General features: G+C 35.8%; 1 protein-coding gene across 1 annotated transcript; it reads left to right on the top strand.

Moving 5' to 3' along the window:
• The first annotated feature begins 3,511 nt into the window (after positions 1-3,511).
• Positions 3,512-8,681, top strand: LOC107797682 (uncharacterized). The gene is made up of 6 exons (XM_016620593.2): positions 3,512-3,652; positions 3,730-3,794; positions 3,931-3,962; positions 4,825-5,066; positions 8,030-8,266; positions 8,366-8,681. The coding sequence occupies exons 2-6, from the start codon at positions 3,742-3,744 to the stop codon at positions 8,372-8,374; spliced, it is 573 nt and encodes a 190-aa protein (XP_016476079.1). The 5' UTR covers positions 3,512-3,652; positions 3,730-3,741; the 3' UTR covers positions 8,375-8,681.
• The last annotated feature ends 7,792 nt before the right edge of the window (positions 8,682-16,473 follow it).

Here is a 16,473-nt window from a genome sequence, read left to right as displayed (position 1 = left end):
ACAGCCACATTTCAGGCGGGAGGGGAGCACAGACCCCTACCGCTCAGGCTCCTAGGCATGCAGCTGCTGTATATCAGACCCTGGGCGTACTACCCGTGGGCGGGGCCCAGGCAGTAGCAGCAGTCGTACCTGATCCCAGACCAGTTACAGCCGGTGAGCCGCAGAATCTATTAGATAGATGGACTAGGCTACACCCTCCTATCTACGGGGGTGCGCGACATGAGGATCCCGGGACTTCATTGATTGGTGCAGAGACATACTGCACAACATGAGGATATTAGAGTCCAATGGGGTAGATTCACTACTTTCTAGCCGGAGGGCAGAGCCCGTAGGTGGTGGCAGTCTCATCTTCTCGGCAGACCAGCAAGTTATCTTTCCATGACTTGGGATCAGTTTACACGTCTTTTCTTGGATAGGTATATTCCACCCTCCCAGAAGGAAGAGTTGTGGTTTCAGTTTGAGCAGCTCCAACAAGGTCAGATGTCAGTGATCGATTATGAGGCAAGGTTCTCTAAGTTGTCTCGCCATGGACTTATGATACTTCCTACGGAAGTGGAGAGTGTGGAGATTTGTTGCTGGATTGCACTCAGGTATTCAAGCCACTATGGCCCGGGAGGTTGAGATAGGGACTTCTTATCAGCTAGTAGTAGAGATAGCTCGGAGGATTGAGGGTTACCGTCAGATAGGTAGAGAGCAGATGCACTGGAACAAACAGATCCGCTAATGTGGAGAGTTTAGAGGTGCCTCGACTGGGGGTAGAGGTCAGCTTTGGAGGGGTCAGCCTAACAGACCCACATATCCTACGTATAAAGTTGAACCCTGTTGAATAGCTTATGTAATAGTACACATATGGTATATAGAAGTTTTGACAATAATGTCATACGTGCAAAAATTATGATACTGGTCAATGCTTCTAAGTTTGCCTTTGTTTCCAAAGTTTAACTTCCGCTTATCGAAAATGAATAAAATCTTTTTTAATTCGACCAAAAATAATTTATACTAAGTAATTTGCACTAACAATAAATAAAATATATGGGCAAACCATCTCTAACATGGGACTATATTTATATTTTATTTTATTTTTTCATATGAACAACTATATATTACAACAAAAATATAATATATAAAGAAGTATTAAATGAGATACAATAACATAACATATTTATATTCATAATAAAAGAAAGATTATAAATTTTAAAAAAACTATTAGATTATAAATTAAAGAAACTATCTATCTGATTTTGCTGTATTAAATAACTTTAGATGATTAGACAACATTCAATAGTTTTGAGTTCAAGTATCATATGTTTGTAAAAATTACTTTTAAGGATTTTAATATTAAGAGATTAATTTTTTTGAATGGATTGAAAATAATACATCTAACGAAATTCCTACTATTAATAAGGCACAGTTTAAGGAGCTTCGGGTCAACATGGCTGCTTGTGTCCTAATGACAAAAAAACCAGAATCTAGTTAAAATACCAATTATTATATGCTGACTTTGTATTTTGTAACCTGGGCCCATAGGGTATTTATGTAACTATGTCAAAGGAAGTAACTTTATTGGTACCCGTTGATTTAAAGCTTCTACCACGTGGCACTAGATGCTTTATGCCGGGCCCATAAAAATAATATACAACTTCTCTTTTGAGTTGATAAAATTTTTAAGCTTTTGGATTTTCGATACATGTGCCTAGCTTTCTAAAATTGAAAGCCTTTTGAATTCTATCCCTAGCCTTTTTGAATTTGTATGTTCTCCGATTTCACATTGATTTAGTTTACGAGAAAAGAGGGTGGAGAATTATTTTAAGGTTAATTGAGTTTACTTGGTTTGACTAAGTCAATAAAATATTTGAGCTTAATTTTTATTCCCTTCGAAAATTTCTTGTGCAAAGTGGAGAATAACACTAAAACTTTTTTTTTTTTTTTGCTATTAGAATTGATCCTATTTGAAAATCTACGAATTATTTGGTACTTTAGAATGTCATAAGAAATTTCAACATACAACACAAAAAGAAGGAAATATCTTTACAAATATTTTAGCAATAGTTTATATTGTATGGCCGATAATATGTAGCTCACCTTATGCTTATGTGCTGTATTTCTCATGTTTCAAGTATGTCAGTGGAGTATCTTTTCTTACAAATCATGAGTTAACAAAATCACTTCTTGAAGAGCAGGTTGTAAAATGACAAACAAAATTATATATCATTGCTTATGAATGGTTGCTGAGAAGATTAAGTTAAAATAGATAAAATAATGAACTACTATTTTTTTCTTTCTTTCATGGAGTATCAAGTATTTTGGAAATAGCAAGAAATGCCATGTGTATCATATTTGATAATGAAATTATTAGTAAACTTTGTCTTAATTAGGAGTATTATTTTTTAATTTACATGTTTCAAAAATGGGCTTCTTTGACAAGTTATGATTGCATATATTTTTCTCTAATGCATGATATCTTTATACAGTAGTTATTTAGGAGTATTTATAGCTTTGACTATAGTGAGAAGCCCATGTGGAAGAAAACTAATTAGTGCATTATAAAATTGAGGTACTCATATGCACTCAATATGATCATATTAAAATTGAGGTAGTATTCACTATTATTTGGGGTGACTCAAAAGGGCGATACTAATTGAGATAATTAATAAGGAAACACATGTAATAGAAGTTGTTTATATGTCACTAAAACCACATACTCATCCGGTATACTTTAATTTATTTTTTGGTTATTTTTATATATTTGTGAATTCGCCTTTTATCATTATTTAATAATATGACCATATTAACATTAATTTATTCATTGAAATATAACAAATACTCCTAGGCAAACTCCAAGGTGATTTTGAAGAAAAACAATTATAACGTTCTTGATATCTAAAAAGTCAAATATTGTGGACTACAAAAAAGACCAAAAACTCAATTAAAAGGGTGTATGACTAAGCTTATAAGCTGGTCAAATTGGCTTATAAGCACTTTTTGGCTTATCTACGCGTTTGGTAAAATTAAAAGTGCTTATAAGTTAAGTGTTTATAAGTCAAAAGCCATAAGTTGGTCTCCCCCAACTTATCAAATTTCAGCTTATAAGCACTTTAGGTTTGACCAAAATATTTACTATTTTATCCATAAAATAATTGTTTTTAAGCAAAACTCTTGATATACCCAATTCTTCAACTGCTTATTATTAATTCCAGCACTTTTATCCAAACGTGTAACTGTTTATTTTTTAAATCAGCTTCACCACTTAAAAGTGTTTTTCAGCACCTAATGCTTATCAGCTACTTAAATCAGCTAAGCCAAACGGGTCTAAAGTAAATCGGAGGAAGTATTAATTAGTGTGTCAAACTTTACATTTTCACATAACAATGTAAACTTTCGAACAAAGCTAACTTTAATTATATAGTTCAAGTTTTGGATTGGGCCGTGCTTAGCACGGTCTAACTACCACTAGTATGCATATAGATATTAGTAATATCAAGTATTTAGATACAAGGAGGACCAATTTAGCAATTTGGTAAAATTAACATTAGGCGCGACTCATTTACCTTACTCCGGATTCAAGCCGGGTCAAAATTCGCCCGGTCCTAAATCGAAGTAGAGTCTAGAATCCCCTAATTTCTCCTCTCCGTCGGCCCCAATTCTTCACGAGGTATTAACCCTTATATTCATCTGTATGTACTAGTATTTGTTTCCAGTTCATAAATACAAATTTGTGTTAACTTGCAGCATCTGACTTCAATGTTTAAGAACACGTTCCAATCTGGTTTTCTTTCCATCCTGTACAGCCTCGGGTATGTAATCCTTGTCTTTTTTTTTTTTTGTGGATTGGTGTAATTGTTGTCTTGTTTATTTCCCAATTTATTTTGCACTTTTAGTTTTTTCACTTGAATTAAATATTAGCTCCTCTTTTTTGTTTTTTTTTTCCAGGAGCAAGCCTCTGCAGATTTGGGATAAAGAAGGTAATATAAGCTAATACTATTTGAATTTCATTTATTTTCCAAGAACACCAGTAATTAGGATTTATGGATGAATATATGTGTTTTTGTGTTAACTTGTAGCAAGTGTTTTGGGTCTTTCTACAGAGATTTATTACTGTTTACCTTTTTCCTATTTATTCGAGCAATTGATTTGTCCCTAAATCATAAAATTTGCATTGTAGGGATTTTGTGATTTGTTTCTCAATGTAGGAAATTTTTATATACTTGAAGCGTTAATTCCATTGTGGTTTCCTCCTTTCTTTGTGCTTCTTAGTTTTTTATTTCCTGGTCATCCTCCTCTTTACCTTTGTTTTTTGTGTCTGCATTCTGGGGTTTTTTACCTAACAGAACACATTGTTTTCTAGTTACACCAAAGGTGCAATTGAAATAAAAAAGATCTCTTTATGCATTCAACGTCATCCTCACTGTCTTGGAACATTCTCCTATTCCGTTCGTTTGATATGCTCAAAAGAGACATCAGAGGGCCGTCTTCCATGCTTCCATCCTTTCATTAGCAATCCTCTATAATCTCCAACACATGACTGCTTCCTCCATTGTCCTCGGTAGCATCACGAGATATTGAACAATGAGAATACAAAGTCTCGCTCTAGTTTCTTTGCACATGCATGACGCACCACCAACCCACTATATCCTCAGTCTCTTTCTTAAATTGTCCGTAGTTAAAATGGAGTCATGCACTGCGAAAGAAAGAGGGCTACTTTCTTCAGAGACCTGTTGTTCCAATTCTTTTAACACCTCCGTCCTATCTCTTCTTTCCCAGCAAGGAAAATAGAAAGATATAACTGTATGCAGTATGCTTAACTCGTCTTTTTCCTGCGTGCAGTTGTCAATGGGCATGTCAAACGGCTGCAAGATGAAGATATCCAATCCAATGTCTTGGAAATTGTTGGGTCTAATGTCCAGCAAGCATACATAACGTGTCCTGCAGATCCTAATGCGACTCTTGGCATAAAGCTACCCTTCTTAGTCATGATAGTGAAGAATGTGAAGAAGTACTTCACATTTGAAATTCAGGTTTTAGATGATAAAAATGTCCGGAGAAGGTTTCGAGCTTCTAATTATCAAGTCTGTAAGTCTTTCCAGGAATATAGATTTGTTCCTGTGACTTATTTCTGTCATAATTTGATATGTGGTTTCACTTTAACTATATTCAGGAGAGATTTGCTGAGTGCTGTCTATTTATGATATTTGATAATCTTAGCACTTGAAAGAAGTAGTAGTGGAATAATTCTTTGTTTAATTGACACTTATTTGTTAGATGGAAACTACTACATGAACAGTGTCTTCCTTTTCTGTAAGAGCATATGTTTGATGGCATTTTTTTGCCTTAGAACAGTAGTGTAGTCATACATCAGACCTTTCTTATTGTTGTTATATGGTTTAGGGATTTTCCTAATAAACTGTGAATACACTCATTAACTTTAACAAAATGCAACGTGGAGGAAGTTAGCAACCTACGAAGTCCCCAAAACGATAGGAGAAAATCCCTGTTTCCTTGTTAAAATGTCAGAAATAGCAGCTTGGTCGCTTGATGGGGTTCTTTTTATGAAGTCTGTGTGGCAAATGTTGTTAAAAAGTTTGAGTAGAAGCTTGTTAGCTCACAGTAACCTCATTTTTATGATTGGCGCTTAAATTTGATTTTGACCACCTTGGTTAATTGCCTCATTATCCTTGTCTTAGAGTTCAGAAGGAAACATAAGGATGACATAGTTAGGTAGGATCCAGCACATGCACAGCCGCTTCTTGGTTTCAAACTTAACCAGGGATGGTGAATGGCCACAGGGATTGAACGACTAAGAAATGACATTAGAATGGAGAGTTTGGTTGTGGATATTGAGCAAAGGTGGCACCATGGCAGGGAAGGATAATAGAGATGTGAACTGGGGGGGGGGGGGGTGGAAATCAACATCAACTGTGATGGAACTACAGATAAAGAGAGCCTATCTGGGGATCTGATTTTTGAAATATTGGACTTCAGGATTTCTTAAATTATGTTCTTCTTGGACAACATATCTTTATAATAAACTTTCCTGTTGAGGGGTATCCAGTTACTAGTGATGGTGCTTTGGCATTATTTTGTACCAAGAACAGTGGATGGTATCAGGTTGTGGGGATATTCTTCTTGATGGAAGTAGTCAATCCCGCTTGATAGAAGTGGGATTGTATTTGGCTGAGAGAATTTCATAATTGGTCTGAAATAATGAGAACGTGATCATCCTATATCTTGCTTTGGTTAAAATGCTATTTCATGCCTATGTTACGCAGGTTCTTAATTTTGCCCTGAGGCGTTGACAATTAACATACCAATCTCAAATGTTGTTCATAGTTAAAAGGTACTTCATTTGGACCATTCAAAATGCCCTAAATAAACTATTATATTGGGCTAGCTGGGTCCTTTACGTACCAATAGGCAGTATATGTGCCTTAGTCCATGTAAGGTAGTTTTTATGCCAAGAACTGCACAAACTACAACTGTTTCGGGCATGTCCCAAACACCTGTGATTCAAACAGTTTTGATAGCTCTATGCAGACTAAAAACATTAGAAACTGATGAAGGATGCAAATTGTTTTGGCCTACCAAAGTTTTCTATGGAGTATCATTACTCAGCTAGCAAAGTATTATGTGACTTAAGACATATCTAAATAACTACTCTAGCATCTGATCAAAATAAGATATGACATATGTAGTGGTGGCAAAATGGATAAAAGAAAATAGTTATCTACCCATATTCCATTAAAAAATGTGGGTTTTGATGATGAACTTTTTAAAAACGGGTCAAATATGGATAAGAACCATATTATCCACTTTGATAATGGATAACTAGTGGTTTAACTTTTACATTTGTAAAGCCTCAAATTGGGGGTTCCTCAAGTTTGGGAGATTAGGAATTCTCCCAAAAGTGATCATATTCAAGAAGCCATGTATAATATGGGATATCCCTATTATATGGCGGTTAACCCATTTTTTATCCGTATTAAATATGGGTTGGATAATTTATCCGTTTTTCATTACTCGTTTTCGGCCTGTCCCATATCCGACCCAACCTGACCGTTCACCACCCGTAGACATATGCATGCCTGGAAATGATCAAGTATGAGACAATACAGGAAAGGTTTCCCTCCTCCTGCCTGTATTAGTGTTTAGTTAACCTTCTAAGTTTTCTGTCTTAATGTGATTTCCTTGATGAGTTATGAAGTCCGCTGAGCGCTTTGCTGCTTTCTAAGATTTGCAGTTTTGCACTTGCCTAGTAGTCCTTGCCAACACTTGTTCTGTTAGGTGAAAATCAAATTATGGACTAACTTGCTTAGTGTCTTATAGATAGCTTGTACTTGTAACGCCTGCATTTGCCTAGTGTTGTCTGTTGAATGAAGACCCATCTTATAGACTAATTTGTCTTTCAGTTATTATAGTATAACTAATTTCGTAGTCAAATAATCCCTTCTTTGAACTTTCCCTTTGGAGTACAGAGGTGACATGTGAACTAATTACCAAACCACTTTCTTCTGATCCAGTTTTAGATGGTGATGTATAATGCAAATGTCTAATATAAATTCTCTAGCTGTTGCTACATTCCTGTTTTGCTTGGAGGCACACCTCTTTTCCGTAACTGTTTTATGGAGCATCTTACTTATTTCACGTTACTATTTTGGCGGCATACAAATTGGTGCTGTTTGCAAAAGCTGAATCAGTGAGGACTGGATAATTAGTGCGCCAAAAACGAGAAAAAAAATGAGGGAAAAAAGCTACTAAAGTTTTTTGTCGTTCTTTGACCTTGAGATATTACAGTACTTTGACTCTAACTTTAAGGTTTCTTCACTGCGGAATAGACTTGGGTAATACTCAAGCTGTTGTATCATGTGCCATTGAAGCATAACCTACACTGGTTGGATGGTCCTGTCTGACACCTTTACTTTTAGGATCTAATTTTGTTTCTATTGGCGCCCTTCTTTTTGACAAACTATGTTAATGCTTAATTATTAAATTTCTTTAATGCTGGAGTTTGAAAAGTTCCACCTGCATGTTGCAGGCGGTCACACGAGTGAAACCCTATATTTGCACTATGCCGTTGAGATTGGATGAAGGATGGAATCAAATCCAGTTGAATCTTTCTGATTTGACCAGACGAGCTTATGGAACCAACTATGTCGAAACACTGCGAGTTCAGGTTCATGCAAATTGCAGGCTAAGGAGGATTTACTTTTCCGACCGTCTGTATTCAGAAGAGGAACTCCCACCAGAATTCAAACTTTACCTTCCAATGCAGGTGAAAGATACTCAGGACTTGCTTTGATTGTAGTGTTGGACTGCCATTATGACTTCTTTCGTCCTTTTTAGCCTAATGTTTGTTGTTTTCTTACTGTAGAAATCTTGAGGATTTTCTCTATAAACCAGCAGATAAGGCACTTTAGTTGTCTGACATTCGTCTTGGAGCTGGTGTATTAATCTTGAAGTGGAACAGTTTGATCTTGGAAATGTTGATGAGTGCACATGTTCACCAAGTTTCTTTTTATTACTTGAAGATATTAGAATTTTAGAGTTTGTTAGTGAATTGTTACACATGATGTTGTGGTTCAGGATTAGAAAGACTGGTGGATGTCTTTCTATCTGCTTTGCCTGGTTGCAGATCATTAGATGAATTATGTCTTGATTTTGTAAAAGCTTCATGGTTGTACTTTCTATGCTCCGGATTTATTTAGTGTTGATTTCGGAAAAACAAAAGTTCATTTGAAGCAGAAAATACACACGCTAATAATCCAAAGGGAAAAGGCAAGTATGAGATTCATCTTGTCTAGGAAAAAACGTACTACTCCTAAAACAGTTTCCTGGCTTTTCTTTGGACTTGCAGGATTGAATGCTTTTCACACTAAATTTTAGGACTCGTCGGGTGTTAATATTTGTGCAAAGCTTATACTCCATTCATGATATATATAAATTTAATTTATATAATATTTTAGTGATCGTAAAAGAATAAACATAAGTGGTTGAAAATAGCACAAATATCGCTACAAAATTAAAATATGGATATTTTAATAAATTAGCCTCCCGATACGCGCGTTGTACGTGTACTCAATCTCTATTAGCATACGATTATAAAAGATCATATAGTTATTATATTAAAAATTATGTTTGAGTTAAGTATTACTTAAAAGTTAAACAATAAAGTATAAGTTCTTAAAATTAATGATTGTTCATCACATTTAACTAGAACAATAAAAAAAGAAACTATATAGACGTTCCTGATCATCTCTATCTATATACTCAACTAACAATTTAACGTAGTTAATATAAATCACTATTGTAAAAGTAGAATAAAGTTCAATTAGATTAATTTACTTTTTTTTTTTTTGAGTGAGCTTTTTCTCTGTCCAAGCTTGTAAGCACGCATCCAGATTTTGAGTCCCAATGTATTTGGAAGTTACCTTCTTATGTAAGCAAGAGTGTATGACTGAAATTGAATTGCTTACTGTTGATGACTTCGAAAGGACATGTATGTTAATATTATTTTAGGAGTCAATTAAAATTAGTTTATATGTGTATATAGTCAGTTCTCATTTTATTAAAAGTAAGTATGGTTTGATTAAAAATATTTTAATGGTTTATAATCTCTAATATACTTTTATAATAAAAACAAAATAATTTGTTTAAACAAGAAACTAAGTAATTTAGTTTTTCATATGTATTGTGAATTTATATATTTGGATTTAAAAATTTAAAAATGTTGAGAAAAGATTTTTATTATGTCACCAGGGTGACTTAGATAAAATAATTACTTTGCATCTAGCTAATAACTATAACGGTTTAATAAAGCACATGTATTTTTAAATTACTAATTATACAATTAAAGTTATATTTCAGAAATTTGGAAAAAAATATGTATAAATTCCTTACTTAACGTTTATATTACAGCTATCAAAATATTTCAAAATATACTATATAAGAATTTTGCTGCTTATTAGCACATTGGATTACATATAAGATAATTGTTAGTTTATATGAGTCCATCAAACTATAGAGTACCTGGTCCTCTATGAGTTTTTACTGAGAATATTAATGAAATAGTAAGTAAATGAGACAAGAGATTTTTACGTGGAAAAATCCCACACAAGGGGATAAAAAACCACAACCTACACTTGTAGGCTTTCAACTTCATTAACTTGTAAACACTCTATTACAAACCACTTTGTAATGACTCTATTACAAAGACTTCAACTCAACTAACTTGTGATACTCTTACCACAATCCACTTTGTCACTTACTAGTTACAAAGACTTTAACTTATGACTAACTCTAGTCACAACACAAACTCAGAAAGTTTATGGTTTTACACGGAGGTTCCTAAGCAACGCTTCTAGCTAAGCAATTTAGGAATTACAATAAGAACAATCACAAAGTTACAACTCAACTAAGGACAACAAAATACTAGATTTAGGAATTGGTCCGTAGTAGCGTTTGATTTTGTTCTTCAAGCTCTTGAGAATTGAGTTCACTGTTTTTAGAATGCTTGAAGTGAATTCTCAAGTGTTCAAGTGATGTTTTGTTATAATGCTCTTGTTAATACACCCTTGATGATATCACTTGAATGATGTAAGCATCGGTAGGTCAAAAGCAAGTGACTGCAAAACTGTTGCAATGTGTGCACTATTTCTGTGGCAGTCACTTTTCAGCTGTGCACAATTGGCTTTCGTACTGCTGTCATGGAAACACAAGGGATCAGTTCCTTGACTTGTTTCTTCATTTTTTACACTTGCAGCAGTTCTCATTAGCTGGAGTCCATTCATTTGTAATGTGTACCAAGTGTGTCAGGTTCCCTATCTGGTTTTTGACAGTAAGTTTGTTAGATCATCAAAACATAAGGCAAAGACATTGAAAACCCATCAATTTTTTCCTTTTTGATGATGACAAACTTAGACATTAATAACATGTATTTAGAGCAAAGAAAACCAAATGAAGTAAAAATAACTTCGCAAGTTCTTCCTGACTTTACGCTTCTCCCTTAACAGATCCCTGATTCAATTAAACTTCCCCTTTTTGGCATCATTGAAAAGACACAAGCAAGCAAACAACATAAAGAAGTCTAGCCTAGCTAACTCATGCCACATATGTGCATACAACATGATAGAGAAGAGAAACAAATAATACAAGCAATAAGATAATAAAAGAGGATATATTTTATATATATAAAACATATGCCTTTGCTTTTTAAGCAAAAGCAGAATTGGACTGTTGAAAAGGGGAGCAGTACTGATACATCCCAACCACATAAAAAAAGAAACAAAACATTTGCCAAGTCATAAAAACTAAAAGAGACAATCCCGAAACTGGTCACTGAAGGGGTTACTTAGGGGGTACTAGGAGTAGAGGGCTTGGAAGCTGCAACAAGAGTTTGGAGAACTAGGTCTATTCAAGCATTTGCTGACTTTTGCTCATTGAGCAGTTCTGCTTTCAGGTTATCCATTTGTGCCCTGAGATCAATATTTTTTTTTGTCAAACGAGCCACTTACTCATTTGACTCCGGAGCCCCTTGGGCCTGCTGACCTTCCAGGATAGCATTCCTAGCTTTCAACCTTCGAATCTCCTCAGTTGCACTATTTTGAGCATTAATGAACTGTGAGATGGTTGATGTACTGCCTAATCCCCATTCTTCTCTATGTACTCACATTTTTCCAACGTTGTCTGTGAGAAAGTTTGCTTCTTGGTTCCTACAGCCTTGCCCCAGTGGCACCTTGAAAAACTTAAACACTTGCGTAAGCAGAAACCCATATGGAAGACCATGATTGCCATCCTAGAAGGTTGCTACTTTTTGCATGTGTTCGATCATGATAGCAGGCAGGTTGACAGGATTAAAGCCATCCAGTTGCTCCATTAAAAACAGGTCAAACTTAGAAGTCATAGACCTCCTCTCAGTACGAGGCAACAAAACTTTGTTTACCAACTCGAAGAGCAACTGATAAACAAGGAGTAATGCCTTTTTGTGGATCTGGTCCCCTTTTTGGCTCGCATTATCCTTTAACACAACATTCCAGAAATTATACTGATATGCATCCTTCACACTAGACACACCATCCATAGGGACCTTGAGAATATCCCTAAGCAAACTCACATCAAATATAATGTTCACATTATTTACCAAGGCACAGATATGGTCGGTTTCAATAGGGAAGAGGCTGGCATAAAAGATTTGAACTTCATCCTCATACACTTTAGGTGCATCCGTTTGAAACAGATGTCCCCGTCGTTGAAACCACCATTTCAAGAACTTGACGCATACCAGCCATCTCAGAAATTGCTGGGTCAAAAGTACAACCCAGCAGAACCTTTTGGTGCCTTAGTCGTTCTGAAGCAGAACTAGTTTTACTCAGCTTTTTCATAGAACCAGGTTCCATAATGGTTTCAGACTTACGTTTGCCAGACTTAACACCACTTGATTTTGCTTTTCCCTTAGACCTGACTAATACATCCTCATCAGAAACGGAGAGCTCACTCTCAACATCCTTCAACTTGGAACTGGGGGTGTAACATTCTCTATGGAAGCAGATGCCTTCTTCTTCTGGGACCTTCTCACTAAGGAACTAGGTTCCTCAGTTGTTTCCTCTTCAACCTCCACCACTGGAATAGCCTTATCACACACTATCACATTGTCTTTCACCAATCTCCTCCTTTGTTTCTTACTACTTTTTATGCTCTTTTGAAAGGCAGAGTCATATGCTACCTTTGCTTGCAACCTAGTAGTAGGTCGCTTAGTAAAAGACTCAGGAGTGGACACCACCCTTCGCTTGACTATGAAAGCATCAAGAGCAAGGTTGTCTAGATCCTCCTCATCACTAGACCTCATCTCAGGGACTTGAATGTCCAAGGGCGCAACAGCAAATGCAGAAGCAAAACTGTCCTGGGAGTAAGAACACTGACCTGTTTCCTCTGGAGAAGGGTTAGGTTCCTCACGAGAGGGCCCAGTAGTTTCTGCTAGTGCAGAGCCCTCAGCAGTCACCATGGCTCCTTCTACCCCCATACCTTGTATCTCATTCCTCGAAGAGATTATCTCATGTAGGACACCGTCAGCAGATACCACCAAGATGGTGTCGCGCCCCCTTTTCCCCCTTCCGTCGGAGAGGAGTCCGGGTTTCGACATTCATGGGGTGTAACGACTCATTTCCCTTTTTGGGAATTGGGTATTTTGAAGAGTCGCCACCTAACAATTTTAAGGTGCGTTAAGGCACCTATAAGGTTCAACTACAACTATGTTTGTGAATTTGTGCGATTAGCAAGTAATCAAATAAGGCTCAAATAAGAGGGGATTTAAGTTAAACACACAAGTACAAACAATTATTGAAAGGAAGGGTTTTGAAAAGAGTTATAATCTAAACATGTTTGCAAATGTAAAAGGGGTCCTAGGTTTGTTTGTAATATGGATCACCTCAATGCAATACCCGGTATAATACTCCTCAGAAGAGGGGATACACGTGGTATTAGCGCACCGGTCATCATGTCCATATCTACCATTCCCACCTCGTTAAGATATTAAAACGAGGATTGGTCTCGACCTCAATTGCGTGCTGTTACCTGTCCTATTCCTATAAGTTGTAGAGGAATTTAGGACTACTATTCCTATAAGGGGGAGGTTTTGGGCTGACTCTTGGATTTAAAGGTAAAAAGTCTAAGGCGACATACAAAACACATAGGACTGCATTTAAAAGGGAAACATGTAAACAATTAGAAGGTTCATGTATACCTCCACAAATAATGCATATAAATAGCACGACTTAAACAAAATTAAGGTCTGAATTTTAAAAAATCTTAAAGCAGAGTTTGAGTCAGAACCAGATTCATTATATAACTCAGAAAATAAGTCCGAATATGGCCTGCCTACTGGTTGTAGCAGTTGGTAATTAAACAAAGGCAGATTCCAACTTTATTCGAATAATTACCTAAGGCTTGCCTAGGCGTAGTAGTGATGTCCTATGAGCATGATATCTATATTGATTAGGAATACAGTAGAGCAGTGATTAATTTTAGACGGACAACTTGAGATCCTATAGACATGCTTTCTAATGGTATTAATTTAAGGCAGTGTTTGAAGACTTATTAAAGAAGCAGCAGATTAATTAACTAATCCAATTCAGAATAAACAACGTGAACTGAACGACTTCTCCAACTAAACTGGTTTTAAGTTTTATAGGTATGATTTCTATTATAGCTATTTAGATCCTATAGACATGGTATCTAAGTATTAAAAGCTGACTTTGGACTTATATGCATGATTTCTAGGGAGATGAATCTGAATACATGCTGTAATGAAAACTGAACTTCAATTACTTTACACCCTATAGGCATGACATCTAATTATAAAGTTGATCTTAACCCTATAGGCATGATCTATAGTATTAAAGCCATTTAGATCCTATAGACATGGTTTCTAATTGTGTGAAAGTAAAACATGCAGAATTTATTTTAAACCAGAGCAGATCCTATAGGCATGTTATCTAACAAACCATATTTGAATCAAAATAGACCCTATAGGCATGTTATCTACCCAATTTACCCACAATATACGGCTACCCACCCCTTTTCACTAATCACCCCGACATTGTTTACAAATTATTACAGACCAGATTTGCATAACTAGACAAAATGAGTGCATTATAGAAGGGTCAACCCTTATGTGTCCAAGTTCAGAGGGAGCTCAAGGGTCCCAAGACAAGTCTCACACAAGAGGGACAGAACCTAGATTCTAAGAATATAGTGAAAGTGCAGAACACATGTTGAAAGAGATTTTTTAAAAAAGCTGGACTGATAGTCCATTTTGAAAGCAATTAGTAACAGAGGTGATTGAAATCAATTGCAGTAGTAAAACTCACAACTACACAAAATTAGTATTCATACGAATGGGGGCCAAGGGATTTTGGGGAGTCATTTGTCTGTAAGCACATGACCCTAGCGGGAGTCGGGTTTGGTCATGCACAACAATAGTTGATGTTGGCATGGTCACAAACCAGCCAAAAGAACATAAACACATAGATGGGATATGGGTTTGGGATTCATAAGATAGCAAGTAAACAATCAAGTGACTAACAGAGTATGCTTCAAAACACACATAGGGGAAGCATTAATCTAAGGGGGAAGGGAACATATTACAGCATGCTAGTAATGTAACTTGACTGCAGAACCATAAATAGGAGTAGACAAGAATAAGGGAAACTAAAACAACTAAAGATACATGTTGTTGTTGAGGCTTGAAAAATTAACTAGGACATACCAGTAGAGAAGCAAAGTGCAGAAAGGAAGAGTAAGAAGGAGTCCATAGTCTAGCCTTGGCTTTCAGCCGGCTAGACAAAGCAATAACACAAGTGGTAGTAGAGAAAGAGAGAGTTTTTAGTGTAAGTGTGTGTTGAACTCAAATTATTCGTGTGTTTAAAGAAGAGAGGATAAGGGTATTTATAGTTTTGAAAACGAGTAAAGAATAAGGTAACAAGTAAGGTTTTATACAAACATGGAAACAATCACAATCAAAATAAATCAATACAAGTACTTCCCTTTAATCAGTAAATTGCTGCTCAAACGGATACTAACAGGGTCAAATAAAGGAAAGAAATCAGTTTGGGACAGATTGATTCTTGCCATATAAGGGGGCAGTAAAAGTATGAACTAAATAATTGAGTCTACGTACAAAATAAGCTTAATTTTGGGAAAGGAATCAGTAAGGTAAAACATCACAGTAACTAAGGAAGGGAATCAATCAATTTTAAATAAATGAGTAAAAATTAGGGTTTATAAGGGAACCTTTTGCAATCAGTCGTAACATTGAGGAAATCAAGAATAATCAATAAAGAACCATGACTCTGACTTCAACATATAAATAAAACAAACAGAAATATCAGATATGCAATGCCAAACGTATTGGCAAAAGAAACAACTGGATGCATACAAACATGCAGCAATACCAAGAGTAAGCTAGGGCTCAGTAGTCAAACAAGTCAAATAGTCAGGGCTCACACGTAGAGCCAAAGTGAAGAAACCAGTCCAACAAGTAAAGAGAGTCAGAAACAAGTAAAGATCTCACAGTAACAAGTGAGGAAAACCTTTTAAGAAATTAGGGTTTCCACGATAGTAAGGACTCAGAATCAGATAAGTCAAATAGGGAAGAGGATTCAAACACAAAGAGCTTAATCGAAACAAGTATACACACAGACAAACAAAGGCATCTTCAGAACTCAGATAAAACCAAAAAACTTAGGGTTTTTAACACGAGGAACCAGATGGAAGAAAAATATAAGCAAATCGTTTAAACAAAGTAAAACATTACTGAAAAATCGGAGAAGAGATCTTTGAAAAGAGTCTAAGAAAACCCTAGTTTGAAAATGAAGAGTCACTTTGAAAGAAAACCGAAAATCTTTTTAGGAAAACATCAAGAATTCATAACACGCACAAATCTAAAATTGATCTGAAAGAAAAATCAAAAAACTCTTAGAGCTAGGG

The sequence above is a fragment of the Nicotiana tabacum genome, chromosome 7, assembly GCF_000715075.1.
Source record: "Nicotiana tabacum cultivar K326 chromosome 7, ASM71507v2, whole genome shotgun sequence".
Classification (NCBI taxonomy): Eukaryota; Viridiplantae; Streptophyta; class Magnoliopsida; order Solanales; family Solanaceae; genus Nicotiana; species Nicotiana tabacum.
This window is presented reverse-complemented; position numbering and strand designations above follow the sequence as displayed.

Excerpts from the sequence above, each read along its gene's own strand:
- LOC107797682 (XM_016620593.2), top strand. The coding sequence starts at position 3,742 with ATGTTTAAGAACACGTTCCAATCTGGTTTTCTTTCCATCCTGTACAGC. Across the intron at positions 3,795-3,930 it reads TCCATCCTGTACAGCCTCGG|GAGCAAGCCTCTGCAGATTT; the intron begins GTATGTAATCCT and ends TTTTTTTTCCAG. Across the intron at positions 5,067-8,029 it reads TTCGAGCTTCTAATTATCAA|GCGGTCACACGAGTGAAACC; the intron begins GTCTGTAAGTCT and ends TGCATGTTGCAG.